General features: G+C 37.1%; 1 protein-coding gene across 1 annotated transcript in view; it reads left to right on the top strand.

Moving 5' to 3' along the window:
• Positions 1 to 601: 601 nt before the first annotated feature.
• The window catches only part of LOC148732140 (MAM and LDL-receptor class A domain-containing protein 1-like), a 57,838-nt gene continuing 40,250 nt past the window's right edge, over positions 602 to 18,189 (top strand). The window contains 10 exon segments of the mRNA XM_088756411.1: positions 602 to 680; positions 2,828 to 2,895; positions 12,264 to 12,374; positions 13,180 to 13,308; positions 14,338 to 14,597; positions 14,918 to 15,041; positions 15,268 to 15,390; positions 15,937 to 16,196; positions 16,788 to 16,890; positions 17,531 to 17,653. Coding sequence (XP_088612537.1) covers positions 12,287 to 12,374; positions 13,180 to 13,308; positions 14,338 to 14,597; positions 14,918 to 15,041; positions 15,268 to 15,390; positions 15,937 to 16,196; positions 16,788 to 16,890; positions 17,531 to 17,653 — 1,210 coding nt within the window. The 5' untranslated portion in view covers positions 602 to 680; positions 2,828 to 2,895; positions 12,264 to 12,286.

Below are 18,189 nucleotides of genomic sequence, written 5' to 3'. Positions count from 1 at the left end.
GCATCCATAACTCAATAGTGTACGCTGTGGTGTTTACCATTTGTTAATTTTCCCGCTATCCGTCGATCGGTGGTAGCCATTTTAAGTTTGTGAACAGAATCAGATGGTAAATTTTAAGCTCGGTAAAAAAGAGGAAGCTTTTTCGTCTAGTCACAAGCGCGGGACAAAGAAAAAAAATTCTGAGTTCTCACATGGAATTGAAGGTCTGAAGTTCGATTCAACATAACTTACTATTTTTTCTTCGTCCCGCTCGGACATAATGAAAAACATCTTTATCCGTTTTATGTTTGGTCATATCAAATAACCACTATGATAACACTAATATCCATGAGACGGGAAAGATGTCATAAGTCAGGCAAAGAAACAAAATGCGCACATGCAATGAATTGAACAACTTTTTCTTAAGAAAATGTACTGCAGGGAAAATAAAAATGGCCTTTTTTCAAAAACAATAAAACTTTCCCATCCATATACCATTGCTTCATTTGAAGCATTCAATAATCGATGTACTAACTACCGGCAAACATTAATTATGACAGCTGGTGTTTCATTTGAATATATCAAACGCCTCGTAACCTTGGAAACAGAATTGTGTTCATGATTCTTCCTCAGTGTTAGCAAGAAACCCATTGGAGGACATCCCTCATGCACTGTTACGGAGAGGAAACGTCTTCTTAAAGGTTAGGACGCTCAACAAATGTTCTGAAATTTAAAAAATAGTGGGTTAGGCAAGGAGATCGTATCCTGTCGAAGTGAAGACGGATTTAGCGCGAAATTTACATTGCAGTTGAAGTGGTATAACGGGACAACTGGAGGAAGACTTAGAAAACCACCCATATCGTCAAGGGATGAACAAATTACCGTTTACTGCATTCTTAATGAAAATACGTGGCTGGAAATTGGTACATGATTATGTGTTTTAACCCCTAAAAGTCTTTCAAAAGTTTGAGAGTACTTCATTCATTTATTCGACGTCAAAAATCTTAGATAATGCGAATTATTTTTAAAAAGGCGCAATCTAACTATGTAAAGATTTTCTTTAAAAATAGATGACTACTTCTCATCGCGTTTTACCATTTGAATTCTCGTCAACGATCGTTGACTTCCTTAATGTATTAAAATTCAATAAACACTAAACATCTATTTTTGACTCCGTCTATAAACAAATCTATTTTCTAATTAGCATATTCTGAGAGAAAAAAGCCTTCTATTTCCTTTTTTCGCCTTTTTACAAGCAGATCATGAATGCTTCATGATTACTCTTTTTCTCGTGAGAGTGGAAAATATTAGATAAATGCTACTTTCCATCTGCTTTATTTTCCAACCACGCAAACAACATCTGTCTAGGTTTGATTTCATTAACGACAGCGACAACTGTCTGTGTAAGTCCGCTACAAAAATATACGACAAACGCACATTGATGGCTTGGCCAGTTATTGGTTCTGTTGTATATTTGCCGGTTCCTTAAACGTCAAAAGGAGCCGGTTCGAATATGTAACTATAGAAGCATTTGTGTTGTTTTGCTGCCGTTGAGCTCCAATTCTTCCTTAACTCAACAAAATTTTCTGGAAGCTTCACGAGTAATACTTTACTGACGTGCTGAGTGATCGCACTTTTGTCATTCAGTGTTTGAGTGCTTCGTTGACGGGCTTTTAAACTTCTACGACCACGGTGGCCTATCTATGATTTCTGTTTCGTTTTTCTGGTATACAAAGGTCATTGTTTCCGAAAATCAAAGGTAGAAAGAAAATTCCAATTTTTTTATCTGAACACTGATCGTGAATGGACTGAAAACGCCACCAGTATGAAATTCTATGAATAATATTAAAAATAGATGACTAGTTCTCATCGTGTTTTACCATTTGTTGTTGACTTCCTTTCTGAGTTTGGTTTTTAAACTACTTTTGCTCCGGCTACAAATAAACGCGTATTCTAATTGGCATATTCTGATAGAATATGCATAGTCGACTTCTCGAGTTATTACAAGCAGAACATGGATGCTACATAATAGCTCTTTATCTAATGTGAGTGGGAAATATTGGATACCTGCTAATTACTTTCCAGCCACGCAAGAAACATCCGTCTAAGTTGAGTTTCATTAATCTTCTCTAACCCGGTCTAAAAAACAAAAATATACTCTAATCATTTAGCATATTCCGACAAACATAAACATCCAGATGCTTGTTACATTATAGTTTATGCTGAATAAACTATATTGTAACGCTGTAGTGGAAAATTAAAAATTGAGGTTGAATTTCCCGCTATCAGTCGATCGCTGGTAGCCATTTTAAGTTTGTAAACAGAATAAGAAAAATTTTGGTAAATTTTGAGCTCGGTAAAAAGAGAGGAAGATATTTTTTCTAGTCACGAGCGCGGGACAAAGAAAAAAATTCTGAGTTTTCATATGGAATTGAAGGTCTGTAGTTCGATTCAACATAACACTATTTTTTCTTTGTCCCGTACTCGGGACATGATGAAAAACATATTTTTCCGTTTTATGTTTGGTCATCAAAAAAACCACTGTGATAATACTTTTATCCATGAGAAGGGAAAATCGTCATAAGACAGGCAGAGAAACACAAAATTCCCACATGCAATGAATTGAACAAATTTTTCTTAAGAAAATGTATTCCGGGGAAAACAAAAATAGCCTCTTTTCAAAAACAATAAAATTTTCTCATTCATATACCAGTGCTTCATTTGAAACGTTCTATAATCGATGCAGGAACTTCCGGTTAATATTAATTATAACAGCTGGTGTTTTATTTGATTATGCCAAACGCATCGTAAAATTGGAAACAGAATTGTGTTCATTATTCTTTTTCAGTATCAGCAAGAAACCCAGTGGAGGACATCCCTCATGCACTGTTACGGAGAGGAAACGTCTGCTTAAAGGTTAGGACGTTCAACAAATGTTCTGAAATTTAGAAAATAGTGGGCTTGGCAAGGAGATCTTATCCTGTCGAAGTAGAGACCTGAAAGATACTCCCGCATTTAGCGCATATTTACACCACACTTGATGTGGTATAACGGGAAATTGGATGTAGACTTAGAAAACCACCCATGTCACCAAGAGATGAACAAATTACCGTTTACTGCATTCTTAATGAAAATAAGTGGCTAAAAGTTGGCACATAATTATATGTTTTAACCTCTGGAAGTCTTTCAAAAGTTTGAGAGCACTTCATTCATTCATTCGACGTCAAAAATCTTAGATAATGGGAATTATTAAAAATTATTAAAAAGGCGCAATCTAACTATGTAAGGATTTTCTTTGAAAATAGATAGCTACTTCTCATCGTGTTTTACCATTTGAATTTCTAGTCGACGATCGTTGACTTCCTTAATGTACTGAAATTCAATGAGCAATAAACATTTGTTTTTGACTTCGTCTATAAACAGACCTATTTTCTAATTGGCATATTCTGAGAGAAAAAAGACTTCTGTTTCCTTTTTTCGCCTTTTAAAAAGTAGATCATGAATTCTTCATGATTGCTCTTTATCTCAGGAGAGCGGGAAATATTAGATAAATGCTATTTTCCGTCAGCTTTATTTTCCAACCGCACAAGCAACATCTGTCTAAGTTGGCTTTCATTAACGACAACGACAACTGTCTGTGTAAGTCCGCTACAAAAATATACGACAAACGCACATTAATGGCTTGGCAAGTGATTGTTACAACAGTAACAACAATTTTTATTCTTTGATCTTTTTACATAAAATTAAAGTGGGATAGTTTCCCACGCAAATGGCTAGAAAGCTAATCTTGGCGCGGCAAGACAAGTACCTGAATAACATAAATCGTCTGGTATCTAAGGACAAGGAGTCTTTATTTACACAGTCCGTTAGAAAAAGATAAGACGACAATTAAACTTAGAAAGTGTATCTATGTACCTACCTTTTTAATGATCATGGGGATTTGAATATAGTTATCTTCTTTTTCTAAGATATCAAATAGCAATTTGCGAAGGACTATTTTAAAAGCTTTCTTTGGGAGATCCGTTCTACAGATTGGTATCTTATTCCACAGATTTACTCCGATCAGAGAGAAGGAATTGTTTTTTATTTCTAGTCTCGACCTTTTAACATAAAACATACCAGACGTAAACGATCATGTATTGTATAAATGAATATTAGACGTTTTCTGAAATAGGTTTAGTATGTACCGACTCGTAATAAAGAAAAATTATCGGAAGCACGTTTGCTTTAAGAAATAAAGGAATTGCATGGTCATGCCAGTCTGCAAAGTACAGCAGACGAAGGGCTCTTTTCTGAAGAATAAGAATTTTAAGATGAGTCATCAATGTCTGACCCCAGGCGGCAAGACCATAGGTTAAATAAGGGTGGATTAATGACTTATAAATATTCGATAGTATTTTTCAAGGTACAGAGTGGCGTAGCTTTACAAATAGCCCAACATTTTTACTAATTTTTGTTGCAATAGAATCAATGTTGTATTTCCAAGAGAGATTCTGATCAGTAGGAACGCCCACCTAATTTATGTGAACCTTAGACTCGAGACGAACATATTTATTCTTTTCGTTATCGAAAATGCAGAGTTTTAGTTAGTAAGCCAGTCGGTTTTGGTAAGGATGAAAAATTACAAAGTTGGATCTTTTAGTGTTAAGAGTTAATTTGTTGGCTGTCAACCAGTTATAAAGGTTTTGTAACTCGTTGTTGACAATTGTTTCAAAGTCTTTCAGATTTTCGTTCGCATACAAAATGTTAGGGCGTCTGCAGGTAAAACTTAAATTTATTCCAGCATCTGTAGATATCATTGACAAATAGCAAGAAAAATAATGGTCCAAGAATTGATCCTTGAGGAACACCACATCCAACGACAGCTTTATCTGAAATACAATGGCCTACTTGCGTTGTTTGTTTGCGTGCGATTTCTAAGATATGAGAAGAACCAATCATTACTTAATCCACGAAAGCCATAGTGATCGAGTTTATCAAGCAAAATGTCGTGATCGACCGTGTCGAAAGCTTTTTTGAGATCAATGAATATTCCACAAGATAGCAATCGTTGATTCATGTTTGCCTGTATATCATTAACAATGTCCAATATTGCGTACTGGGTTGAATGCTCCTTACAAAAGCCGTATTGTGAGGAATACAAAAGTTCGTGTTTCTTTATGTAGCTCGCCAATCTGTTGTAAATCATTTTCTCGAATACTCTGTTAAAGTTTGAAAGTAAAGAGATAGGTCTGTAGTTGTTTGCGTCAGTATCATCGTTACTCTTAAATACTGGTGTAATTTTAGCAATTTTGAGTTGTGATGGATAAGTCCCTAATCTGATCGATGTATCAAGTAGCTAAAGGACAGGAGCTATGACGGTACTCGAACATTTTAATAATTTGGTTGTTGAGGAGTACAAACCATGAGACTTATCATTCGGTACAAGTGATATTTCTGACAGTAATTCTTCGGGTAAAACAGGTTGAAAAAAAGAAGGATAAAGTTGGAGATTTGCAATATCTTCTGTATATTTGCCGGTTCCTTAAAAGTCAAGAGGTGCCGGATCGAATATGTAACAAGAGAATCATTTGTGTTGTTTTGCTTCCGTTGAGCTCCAATTCTTCCTTATCTCAACAACATTTTATGGAAGCTTCACGAGTAATACTTTATCGATGTGCTGAGTGATCGCACTTTTGTCCTTCAGTGTTTGAGTGCTTCGTTAACGGGCTTTTAAACTTCTGCGACCACGGTAGCCCATCCATGTTCTCTGTTTTGTTTTTCCGGTATGCAATGGTCATTTTTTCCGCAAACCAAAGGTAGAGTGAAAATTCAAATTTTTTTATCGTGAATGGACTGAAAACGCCACCAGTATGAAATACTATGAACAATCTGTCTGAGTTTGGCTTTTTTTCAAATAATTACAAGCATAACATGGATGCTACATAATAGTTCTTTATCTAATGTGATTGGGAAATATTGGATACCTGCTAATTACTTTCCAACCACGCAAGAAACATCAGTCTAAGTTGAGTTTCATTAATTTTTCTCTAACTCGGTCTAAAAAACAAAAATCTACTCTAATCAGCATATTCCGACAAAAATAAAACTCTGGATGCTTGTTTCATTATAATTGATGCTGAATAAAGGGACCACTAGAACCTCAATTTCAACTCAGAAAACAGCCTGTGATGTCAGAAGGATGAACAAATCTCTTTTTACTGCATTTTTAGCCAAAAAAACAGTATCATGAAATTGGCATAACAACAACATTGCAACAAGTACACAGTCTAATGCCTTTTGATGATCTAAACGTCTAGAGTTCGTTCCATATTTTGACCATTCGTGGCTAAAAAGGAGGCTTTAAACGACCAGGTGCCTTTAGAGGTAGTCTCCCTTGTAGCCGTTTTTAGTCTCGTCAAGCAACGCTCCTCCCCACAAACGGCTGCTCACATTCAAACAACATTCCTTTCCCTTTGTTGTCTTTGCAACAGTGAGGTCACTGACATCGTTTCTTATGTGACCAATCAGAGTACAAAAGATTGTAATCAATATCATTTTTCCCGCGTTTTCAAATTCTGCATTTGATCGTAGTTTCTTGATGGAGGAAACGCCGAAGAAGGTTTTGCTGTAGTCTCGTTTTTATTTAAACACTCACACTGTCTTACAACATGCGCTTCATCGACGGCAATGGCACAGAGTTTTTTGGAATACACAGAGTTCGTCAGCATAAATCTCCAGCGTTCGTTCTTCAACCACGCTTCAGGGGATCCGTAAACTAAGGAATATTTGCCGCTTTCAACACGAGTGCGTTCACCATCCTCAAGTGAACTTATGTTAGCTGCTTTTAGCCCCAGCTCCTTCAAATGGGACACTTGGTCGTCCATAAGGCTTACCAATGGTGAGACCACGACGACGATATGATCAGGCTTTTGTGAGGTAAGATCAAACACGACTGGTAGTGTTTGATACAGGAGAGATTTCCCGAAACCATTAGGAAGATTGACAAATACATCCTTTCTTTCCTCAACTATTTTCCTAATTCCAGTTTTTTGCTGCGCATCTAAGCTAGGAATTCAAAATGTATTACTAACAACATCAAACGCTTATTCAAAGGTTGCCACTTTTGAAAGCTTTGAACTCCAAGATGAAACAAACAATATGATTGGTTAGATTACTTTGGCGCGCAGAGTTCTCGGCATATGTAATCCGAATGGTGATTGGTTGAAGTAGCGGTAAGGAATGTTGTTCGAATGTGAGCAGTCGTTTGTGGGGAGGAGCGTTGCGTGACGAGACTAAAAACTGCTACAAGGGAGACTACTTTAGAGGCGTCTCGAACTTTTTTTCATTTTAGGATGAGTGACTCAGTGGAGTGCATTTAGCTAGCACATCTCCTCTAGAAGCTCCGGGGTTTTGCCGCTTTCATTGTGAAGGGGGACAGGGTCACGTTTTTCAATGAATTTTGAGTCTCTTGTTCTAATTTAAAAAAAAAAAAGGAAAAGTTTTCCAGTGAAATCGTTTTTGCGGTTTTCCAGCGCGCGCCAGTCTATCGCGTCTTATCCAAGTTAAAAAGAATATTTCGAAATTTCAAGCACTTAGTAGTCATATGAAGAAATGCTTACTGATGTTTATGAAGCACGGATGTTCAAGACTTTCATGACGTGCACGGACGTTCATGCCCTACAGAACTCGACAAAAATATTTTCCCCTCCGGCCCTCCCACTCAGTGAATAGGTTCTTATTATTTTTATAAGTTATTATCAAATTGCTGTTAAGAGCAAATGCAAATACAAGTCGGGTCTGCATCATGTGACTCCTCGTATGACATTCGTAAATTCAACAAAATATTTGTAAGAGTCCAAATGATGGTCTTGTATTGTGAGGTTGCTTTTAAATACCCATATAGCACATGTGTACATGTGGGGCCCTAAGTGCTCGAGGTTTGAGGTCTGAGGTCTGGAAAAGATCACACTTAAGCACGGTAGTGAAAAATTAAAAATTGATGTTGAATTTCCCGCTATCAGTCGATCGCTGGTAGCTATTTATAGTTTCTGAACAGAATAAGAAAAGTGGTAGATTTTCAGCTCGGTAAAAAAAGAAAGAGCTCTTTTGTCTAGTCACGAGTGCTGGACAAAGAAAAAAAATTCTGGGGCCTGATATGGAATTAAAGGTCTGAAGTTCGATTCAACATGACTATTTTTTCTGTCCCTTGCTCGTGACATGATAAAAAACATCTTTTTCCGTGAGACGGGAAAATGTCATAAGACAGGCAAAGAAACACAAAATGCGCACATGCAAAATTGAACAAGTTTTACTTAAGAAAATATATTACAGGGAAAATAAAAATAGCATTTTTCAAAACCAAGAAAACTTTCCCATTCATATATTTGTGCTTCATTTGAAACACTCAGTAATCGATGCTGTAACTTCCGGTCAACATTAATTATGACAGCTGCTGTTTATTTGATTATGCCGAACGCATCGTAAAATTGGAAACAGAATTGTGTTCATTATTCTTACTCAGTGTCAGCAAGAAACTCATTATAGGATATCCCTCATGCACTGTTACGGAGTGGGAACGTCTGCTTAAAGGTTAGGACGCTCAACAAATGTTCTGAAATTTAGAAAATAGTGGCTTGGCAAGGATATCTTATCCTGTCGAAGTGAAGACGCATTTAGCGGGAAATTTACATTGCAGTTGATGTGGTTAATGGGACAATTGGAGGTAGACTTAGAAAACCACTCATGTCGCCAAGAGATGGACAAATTACCTTTTACTGCATTCTTAATGAATTACGTAGCTAAAAATTGACACATGATTATATGTGTTAACCTCTACAAGTCTTTCAAAAGTTTGAGAGCACTTCATTCATTCATTCGACGTCAAAAATCTTAGATAATGCGAATTATTTTTAAATAGGCGCAATCAAACTATGTAAGGATTTTCTTTAGAAATATATGACTACTTCTCCTCGTGTTTTACCATTTGAACTTCTAGTCGACGATCGTTGACTTCCGTAATGTACTGAAATTTAATAAGCACTAAACATCTGTTTTTGACTCCGTCTATACACAAACCTATTTTCTAATTAGCATTATGATATTTTGAGAGAAAAAAGCCTTCTGTTTCCTTTTTTCGCCTTTTTATAAGCAGATCATGAATGCCTCATGATTGCTCTTTATCTCATCAGAGCAGGAAATATTATATAAATGCCATTTTTTCGTTAGTTTTATTTTCCAACCACGCAAGCAACATCTGTCTAAGTTGGCTTTCATTAACGACAGCGACAACTGTCTGTGTAAGTCCGCTACAAAACTATACGACAAACACACGTTAATAGCTTGGCCAGTGAATCGACGTCAAAAATCTTAAAGAATGGGAATTAATATCCAACCACACTCCATAGAGTACAAATAATGCTATAGACGAGTACAAATATCACGTGGTATTTGTACTCCAGAGAACCGGTTGGACAGGTTTTCTAGCATGGCGCAAGCGAAGAATTGGATGGAAGTTTCGAAAATAAAAATGGCGTACAATTTGAATCATATTTCTGACGACGAAGAGGCGGTATGGCTGGAAAATATAGATCCAAGTTTATTGAATGAATCGAACGAAGAAAAACAGACAAACAGGAAATTCCTTCATTTATTGAAGAAAATAGAAACAGCAAACCGACAAGGCGCTAATTCCATGCCGCTTCGCATACTTCTGTCACGCAATACCCATAAATAAATATCCGCTAAATTCGCCCGCACAGAATTAACAATTTGGCGTGTTGGAAAATAAATAACTTATTAGACGTTTTTTTGTGTAGTATCGCTGTGTATTTTTACTCGTTATTTTTATTTTGACTCGCACTACGGGCTCGTCAAAATACGGCACAACTCGTTAAAATACTCAGCAATACTACACAACATAACGTCTAATAAGATATATTTATTTTTAAAAAGGCGCAACCTAACTATGTAAGGATTTTCTTTAAAAATAGATGACTACCTCTCATCGCGTTTTACCATTTGAATTTCTAGTCGACGATCGTTGACTTCCTTAACTGTGCACTGAAATTTAATAAGCGTTAAACATCTGTTTTTAACTCCGTCCATAAACGAACCTATTTTCTAATTGGCATATTCTGAGAGAAAAAAGCCTACTGTTTCCTTTTTTCTCCTTTTAACAAGCAGATCATGAATGCTTCATGATTACTCTTTTCTTATGAGAGCGGAAAATATTACATAAAGGCTATTCTTGGTCAGCTTTATTTTCCAACCACGCAAGCAACATCTCTCTACGTTGGCTTTCATTAAAGACAGCGACAACTGTCTGTGTAAGTCCGCTACAAAAATATACGACAAACGCACATTAATGGCTTGGCCAGTTATTGGTTCTGCTGTATATTTGCCGGTTCCTTAAAAGTCAAGAGGCGCTGGCTCGAATATGTAACTAAAGAAGCATTTGTGTTGTTTTGCTGCCGTTGAGCTCCAATTCTTCCTTATCTCAACAACATTTTATGGAAGCTTCACGAGTAATACTTTATTGACGTGCTGTGATCGCACTTTTGTCATTCAGTGTTTGACTGCTTCGTTGACGGGCTTTTAAACTTCTGCGACCACGGTAGTCTATCCATGTTTACTGTTTTATTTTTTCGGTAAACAAAGGTCATTCTTACCGTAAACCAAAGGTAGAAAGAAAATTCCAATTTTTGATCTGTACTCTGATCGTGAATGGACTGAAAACGCCACCAGTATGAAATACTATGAACAATCTGTCTGAGTTTGGCTTTCAAAGTTTTTTTGCTCCGGCTACAAATAAAAGCGTATTCTAATTGGCATGTTCTGACAGAATATACATAGTTGACTTCTCGAATTATCACAAGCATAACATGGATGCTACATAATAGTTCTTTATCTAATGTGATTGGGAAATATTGGATATCTGCTAATTACTTTACAACCACGCAAGAAACATCCGTTTAAATTGTTTCATTATAGTTGATGGGACAACTAGAGCCCCAAAGTAAACTTAGATAACAGCCTGTGACGTCGGAGCGATGAAAGAAATCACTTTTTACTGCATTTTTAGCCAAAAAAGTATCATGAAATTGGCATAGCGACAACAATATCACAACAAGTACACAGTCTAATGCCACTTGATGATCCAAAAGTCTAGAGTTCGTTCCATATTCTTAAAACACTTCCTTCTTAGAGTCATTCGACCCTAAGGAATGACGCAAAAATATGAGTTCATTGCTCGACGACTTAATTTAACCATGTGAAGATTTCTTTTAAATATAGATAACAGCTTATTACGTTTCAAACTTTTAACTTCGTGTCGACCATTATTGACTTACTTATTGTTGCGAAATCCAATACGCAAGAAATATCTGACTGACCAGGGGCCCGTTTCTCGAAAGTCCCGGTAACTTAACGGGCCCGAAGCAATGTTTTAAAATCAAAATTTAAAGGATAGGGAAGCAGGTTCTGGCACCCAAAACAAGTCCTTTTTGTTTCTTTAGCTGATAGTTTTATTCCATCATTTTCAAAACTTTTGAAATCGCCATCTTAAAAGAATACATAACAGCTTTACGGGTCCGTTAAGTTACCGGAACCTTCGAGAAACGGGCCCCTGGCCTACGTTCACTCCGACTACAAACAAACACATGACTTATGGCTTACCTCAAAAATAAGCCTACTGCTTGCTTCTTTATTTTTTTTTTTTTTTTTTCATTTTGCACTTGAAGGTCATGAATGCTTCGTGACTTCTCTTCATTTTCCACTGAGTGCTTATAATACAGACCTGCAAAATTGTCGTTAGCTTGACTTTTATTCTTTTGATTCACAAACAGTCGACTCCTTTTCGGAATATTCTCGATTTGGACATCGAAATATTCTCAACTCTTGAAGTGCGATAAGATGCTCTACAAGATTAAAAATTTTGAAAGATTTCTCTCTCAAACTGATAATTGACCATTCGTGGCTAAAAGCAGGCTTTAAACGAACAAGTGCTTTCAGAAGGGTCTCGAACTTTTTTTATTTTAGGGTAAATAGAAGTGCATTCAGCTTGCGCATTTCCTCTAGAAGCTCCGGGGTTTTGTCGGTTTTATTGTGGAGGGGGACAGCAGGGGGGCGGGGAGCCCGGGAGAACAGGGACGGGAGAGGGTGGGAAGCGGGAGCAGAAATTTTTAAGACATTCGTTTGTTGTTTATCACTGCTTATCGGGCATCCAGTCAAATATATTAACATAATGATAATCGACTGAAAGGAAATTTAAAGTATTCTTATCATCGTTCTTCTCAACTTTCTAGACAGTGCGCAGTTCAAGATTACTATGTTCACGTTTCTCCAAGGATTCTCGCTATGGTTTTTGACGCATGTGCTTCTTGCAACAAATGGTGTCTCTTCGCAAAACCTCACAGGTAAATATCCCATTTGGGAATTAAAACAGTCTTGATATAGCAAATAAGTTGATAAGTTGTCTATGCCTTTCATTTTTACATCCAAGGTTATATTCGTTACAGCACTTTCGTTTTATTTTTTTAGTTTGAATCTAGGCATTGTTAAATGCAGCTGCCTGCTCTTTGGAATGGTCGTATAAACGGATTTTTTTAAAAATGCATCCGAAAATGTTTTGGTTCCACCAAACCTATCATCCGAAACGGCACTCCCGTAAAATGGATTTGGTGTTTGTGAGCATTCCAATATTTTTAAGTGTTTGTTTGTAACAGGTACTGTCTTCAGACATTGAAAACGATGTATATGCCATTCTTTACTGCCCCACAGTTTATCCCGTCTTTTGTTTCTCTTCAATTTTCGTTTAATATTCGTAACTAAAATAATTCGTTCAAAAGGTGACATTCAACTTGTTATTGATATCTGGAATCTGTTAATAACAAGTACACATCACCTCGAATATTATAGATTCTGTCTGTTGTTTTAATTCCATTTATCTACCCTTTTTTCATCGAATTTGACCTTTTTGGAGCGTACAAACCTTGTTTAAAAACTAACCATTTCGTAACTCGTTGAAGGTGTTACTCAAAATGGGCTTATGAACCAGATTACCAAAAGACGTATGCTCGGTTGGTTTGGATGTTTTATCGCGACTTGAAAAACCACTGATATGAGGATGGTGAACGACGAGCCCCTAATACACCAAGATAACTTGGTTAAAAATGGTGTCATTCCAATACAACTTAAATTCAGTACCCTTTTTCTTTCTAGGAAATTGCTCCTTTGATCACAAAACACTGTGTAACTGGCGGAATGAAAGGAGAGGGGATCATTTTGATTGGCTCCTCCGGCAAGGAGCTACTCCTAGTTTTGACACAGGACCAAGCAGCGACCACTCAGGTACGTAGAGAATGGTGTCACCCCAAAATCAATTTTATTAAGTTCAAGAAACACAAGAGAAACATGATGTCATCTGACATCCAAATCAAATGGTTGAAAAGCTGATGAGATAGTTGAGATGCAAAGCTGTAAATGTTTCTTTTCAAGTTAGAATTGGCACTCGATTCCCGGTTTGATACACACGCATGCGACAAAAACCAAACCAACATAGGATCTTTTCTTTCTTTATCTTTTTCCTTTTCTTTGAGGCGTTCTTATATCTAAGCGGTCAGCTGAAATCATTACGTGAAGAAATTGCCTAAGTATTGTGCGATCATAGCTTAACGAATAATGTTATCTCAATTTGGATACCGAGCACGTGGCAATTAAAGAACAATAAGGAAAGTAAAAAACTAGCTATAAGTTTCGAATTCGCTTTATGTCACAACTACGAGTTAACGTAATCACAAAATAACTTGTTGCTTACAAACGTTCGCGGGTCTTGATTACTTTATCGAAGATTACAGTATAACTCGTCTTCTATTTAAAAATCGATCTTGATTACACGAGGTCTTATCCTGACCTGAAACGCTAACTATAATTTTCTGTCTAAAACTAATCACGGAGGCGTTTATCAAACCAGAAAATCTTTCGCAGCTTCTCTCGGAAGCGGTATTATTCAGCTCAACCGGTTACAAAGGTACTTTATGTTGTTAGGCAGCAGTGTCAATCGCGGAACATCGAGGTTACGCGCAATCATAGTGGTTTTTTTTTCACATAAACCTTTGGGCTCGCATTTAATGCATCTCACATTTAATGCATGTAACTTACACATAGAATAGGGACATTAATAAAATTTAAGGCGGAATTTTATGCCAAGATTTGTGAAGAATTTCAGAAACCAAAAATGCTTTCCTAATCGTATAGGAACATTCAAATCCATGACTTTTTCATTTTTTCAGAGGTAACGCTTGATAACTTGTTAACTTTGGACGCCCACAGTCAAAGTCTATATTTCCAAGTTAACGTTCCAACTAAATTTTCTTTCAGGAAATGGCTGGTACATTTACATAGAAACTTCATTTCCACGTAGATATCAAGAGAGTGCCAAGTTATACAGTCCTTGGATGAGAGGCATACAGCGTTTAACGTTTTTCTACTCCATGTACGGCAGTGCCATTGAGAGTCTGTCTGTATATATTAAAGATCAGATGGGAAAAGAATTAAGAGTATGGAGCCGTCATGGAGGTAAATTATCCAACAACTGGACTGAGGGCTGCACGACCTTGAATTACAGCGGAAGTTACCAGGTAGCGAGGCAAATCTCATTTAATAAATTAAACCATGTGGTGCGAAAAAAAAATCTTCTCAAGGATCAAAGATGATTTTTGGAGTGCTATTACATGTTATTTGACCATTGTATTCGTAGTCACCCATAAGTCTCAATTTTTTGCTATACCACTTCGTAACAATTCATTCGAATAAGCATCAAGCATCTTCATTAACCTCCGTCACTTCCAACTCCCACAAAGTCTTCACTTATTTCCTTGTCCCCCTAATTCGCTATATAAATTAGTCAACCACCCTTTTAAATTGTGACTCTGACAATTCTTATACCATTTCAATTCAGGTCATAATTGAAGGTATGGCAGGCGCAAGTTACACTGCTGATATCGCAATTGATGATATTAGTTTTAGTTCGAATTTAACGTGCGTCTCCCCTGAGAATATCACGCTAGTTGGGGCATTTGAAGGTACGTAAAAAAGATAAATGTCAGGTAAATTCTTATAACTTGATACAATTTTTTTTCTCAAACGTCTTTAGTTGAGTAAGCGAAGCATTTTTAACAAATCTACATGCGCTATTGGAGTTAGTCACCTGGCGAAAAGTAACCGTTCTTAATTTCTGGCCATGCAAATAATGCTACATTTTATTGTTTCGCTGATGTTTCCGTCCTTCTTAACCGTTTAAAATTCTAGTAAACTGTACCTTTGATGAGGGTTACTGCGGATGGCGTAATCGCCACGCAGACGAAATGGATTGGATACTAAGAAGAGATGGAACACCAAGCAGATGGACTGGACCGACTGAAGACCACACAGGTAAGTACTTGATCGCAAACGATATCTTGTCATGAAAGGGAAAGGGATTAGGAATTTAACGATGGTCAAAAAGCTTCCTATGGCTCAAAAAAACCTTTCCTTCCGCTCTAACCCATCCTTGGTATTCTGATTGATAATTATTCTTCAGAACGAAACATTTCCTAAGAGTTTCTCCCGAATAACAATCTCCAAGTTTGACTCTGCTGACTTCCTTTTCAAATTATCCACGTTTATCTGTCGAGAAAATGATTACCAGCTTTATTACCACTGGTTAAGCTTTGAATGGTAGGACGTGATGTTGCTAATTTAACTATTTAACCGCCTTCCATTTAATGTATTTACTGAGTAGGTAAAATAGTTTTTGCATGTTGAGCAACATCTTAACCGAACTCTACCGTCTGCTCGCCGCTTTAGAGTGACTTTTCTCCACTTTAAGCTTAAAGCTAAGGCAAGTGTTGCTGACGTAAATTAACTACAATAATGCCCTTAATTTTTCTTTTGCGGATGCTTATCGGTGCATGTAACTATTCGCGCATATCTTTACAGGAGGGGGAAAATATATCTACATCGAAGCGTCACATCCAGCGAAACAACATCAGTTCGCAGAGCTCCTGAGTCCTTTCATCTGGGGACCAAAATGTTTACACTTCTTTTATCACATGTATGGATCAGATATAGGAAGACTTGTTGTATTAGTGAGGGCTGTGGGACAACAGCAAAATTACCTGATTTGGCAAAAAACAGGAAACCAAGGCAATCAGTGGAGAAAGGCCGTTGTCTTTATATCTATTGCGGGCGAGTTTCAGGTAAGATTTATCTCATGGATTCAATGGGTAACCTACTCTGGCGGAATGAGTCTTTCGAAACAAACTCTTTCCCCTTCAGTCTTACATTCCCCTGCCTCCTTTACAGCACTCGATGATCCTAGATAAATTTGTGATACCCATCCACAAAGCCTAAGAAAAAATTAAGACAAACCAGAACTTGGTTGAGGTCCACCCAACCTGTCCCATAATTTGGGTCGGGTTTGTTCGTGACAGTCTAGTCAGGATACTAGGTTAGATATCAGAGCTAAAGCTTCGAGTTGGAAGCAAATTAGTAGAAAAAAGAAAACGGTCGAAAGGGTAATAGATGGGCAAACTGAAGAAAGTTGCCCAAAATAAGAAAGTACATAAATCATGCCAACGTTTCCATGTTTATTTCGATTTTTTTAGTTTTATGGGCTATAGAGGCGTAGAAATGGTCTTTATTTTTGTTTGCGAGGCGTTCTTGCAAAAAGAGTCCAGACAATTTGAAATAATAACTACACCAAAGAAAATATAATGCAAATACGCATAAGTCGCAATAGTTTACGAAACCATAAATTCTGAGAAATATCTATGACAATTTTTTTGCAGGTGGTACTACAAGGATTCGTTGGCCAGAGTTACCAAGGGGACATTGCAATCGATGATGTGATATTAACGGATGAAATTTGTGTAAATCCAACCGAAACTTCAGGTACTTATCTGCTAAACATTTTTTTTTTTCACATCAACTTGCAAGCCTACTTATGGGTTCTGTCTGTTGCTTTAGTTTAATTTACCTACCCGTTTTTCATGGTATTCGACTCTCTTTTTTTTTTCGGAGTGTACAATGACCTTTTGTAAAAACTAGCCATGTCGTAACTCGCTGAAGATGTTATTTAAAATAGGCTCAAACAACAAACATATGAAATACATATATATGAACTGCGGTTATGAAACGTATATGTGCACGATCCTTCGCAATAAAGCACTATTTAAGCAATAGTGAAAATCAGACCTGAAAAAAATTCAGGCCTGTACGGGATTCCAGTTGGCTTGTTAGCTCAATTGGTAGAGCGCTGCACTAGTATCGCAGAGGTCAGTGGTTCGAATCCCGTACAGGCCTGAATTTTTTTCAGGTCTGATTTTCACTATTGCTTAAATAGTGCTTTACTGCGAAGGATCGTGCACATATACGTTTCATAACCGCAGTTCATTTTAAACAAATCTACATGCGCTATTGGTGTTAGTCACCTGGCGAAAAGTAACCGTTCTTAATTTCTGGCCATGCAAATAATGTTACATTTTATTGTTTCGCTGATGTTTCCGTCCTTCTTAACCGTTTGAAATTCTAGTAAACTGTACCTTTGATGAGGGTTACTGCGGATGGCGTAATCTCCACGCAGACCAAATGGATTGGATACTAAGAAGAGATGGAACACCAAGCGGAGGGACTGGACCGACTGAAGACCACACAGGTAAGTGCTTGATCGCAAACGATATCTTGTCATGAATTGGAAAGGGATTAGGAATTTAACGATGGTCAAAAAGCTTCCTATAGCTCAAAAAAACCTTTCCTTCCGCTCTAACCCATCCTTGGTATTCTGATTGATAATTACTCTTCAGAACGAAACATTTCCTAAGAGTTTCTCCCGAATAACAATCTCCAAGTTTGACTCTGCTGACTTCCATTTCATATTATCCACGTTTATCTGTCGAGAAAATGATTACCAGCTTTATTACCACTGGTTAAGCTTTGAATGGTAGGACGTGATGTTGCTAATTTAACTATTTAACCGCCTTCCATTTAATGTATTTACTGAGTAGGTAAAATATTTTTTGCATGTTGAGCAACATCTTAACCGAACTCTACCGTCTGCTCGCCGCTTTAGAGTGACTTTTCTCCACTTTAAGCTTAAAGCTAAGGCAAGTGTTGCTGACGTAAATTAACTACAATAATGCCCTTAATTTTTCTTTTGCGGATGCTTATCGGTGCATGTAACTATTCGCGCAT

The sequence above is a fragment of the Stylophora pistillata genome, chromosome 4 (assembly GCF_964205215.1).
Source record: "Stylophora pistillata chromosome 4, jaStyPist1.2, whole genome shotgun sequence".
Taxonomy (NCBI): Eukaryota; Metazoa; Cnidaria; class Anthozoa; order Scleractinia; family Pocilloporidae; genus Stylophora; species Stylophora pistillata.
The sequence above is the reverse complement of the archived record's forward strand: the minus strand, read 5'-3'. Positions and strand labels throughout refer to the sequence as shown.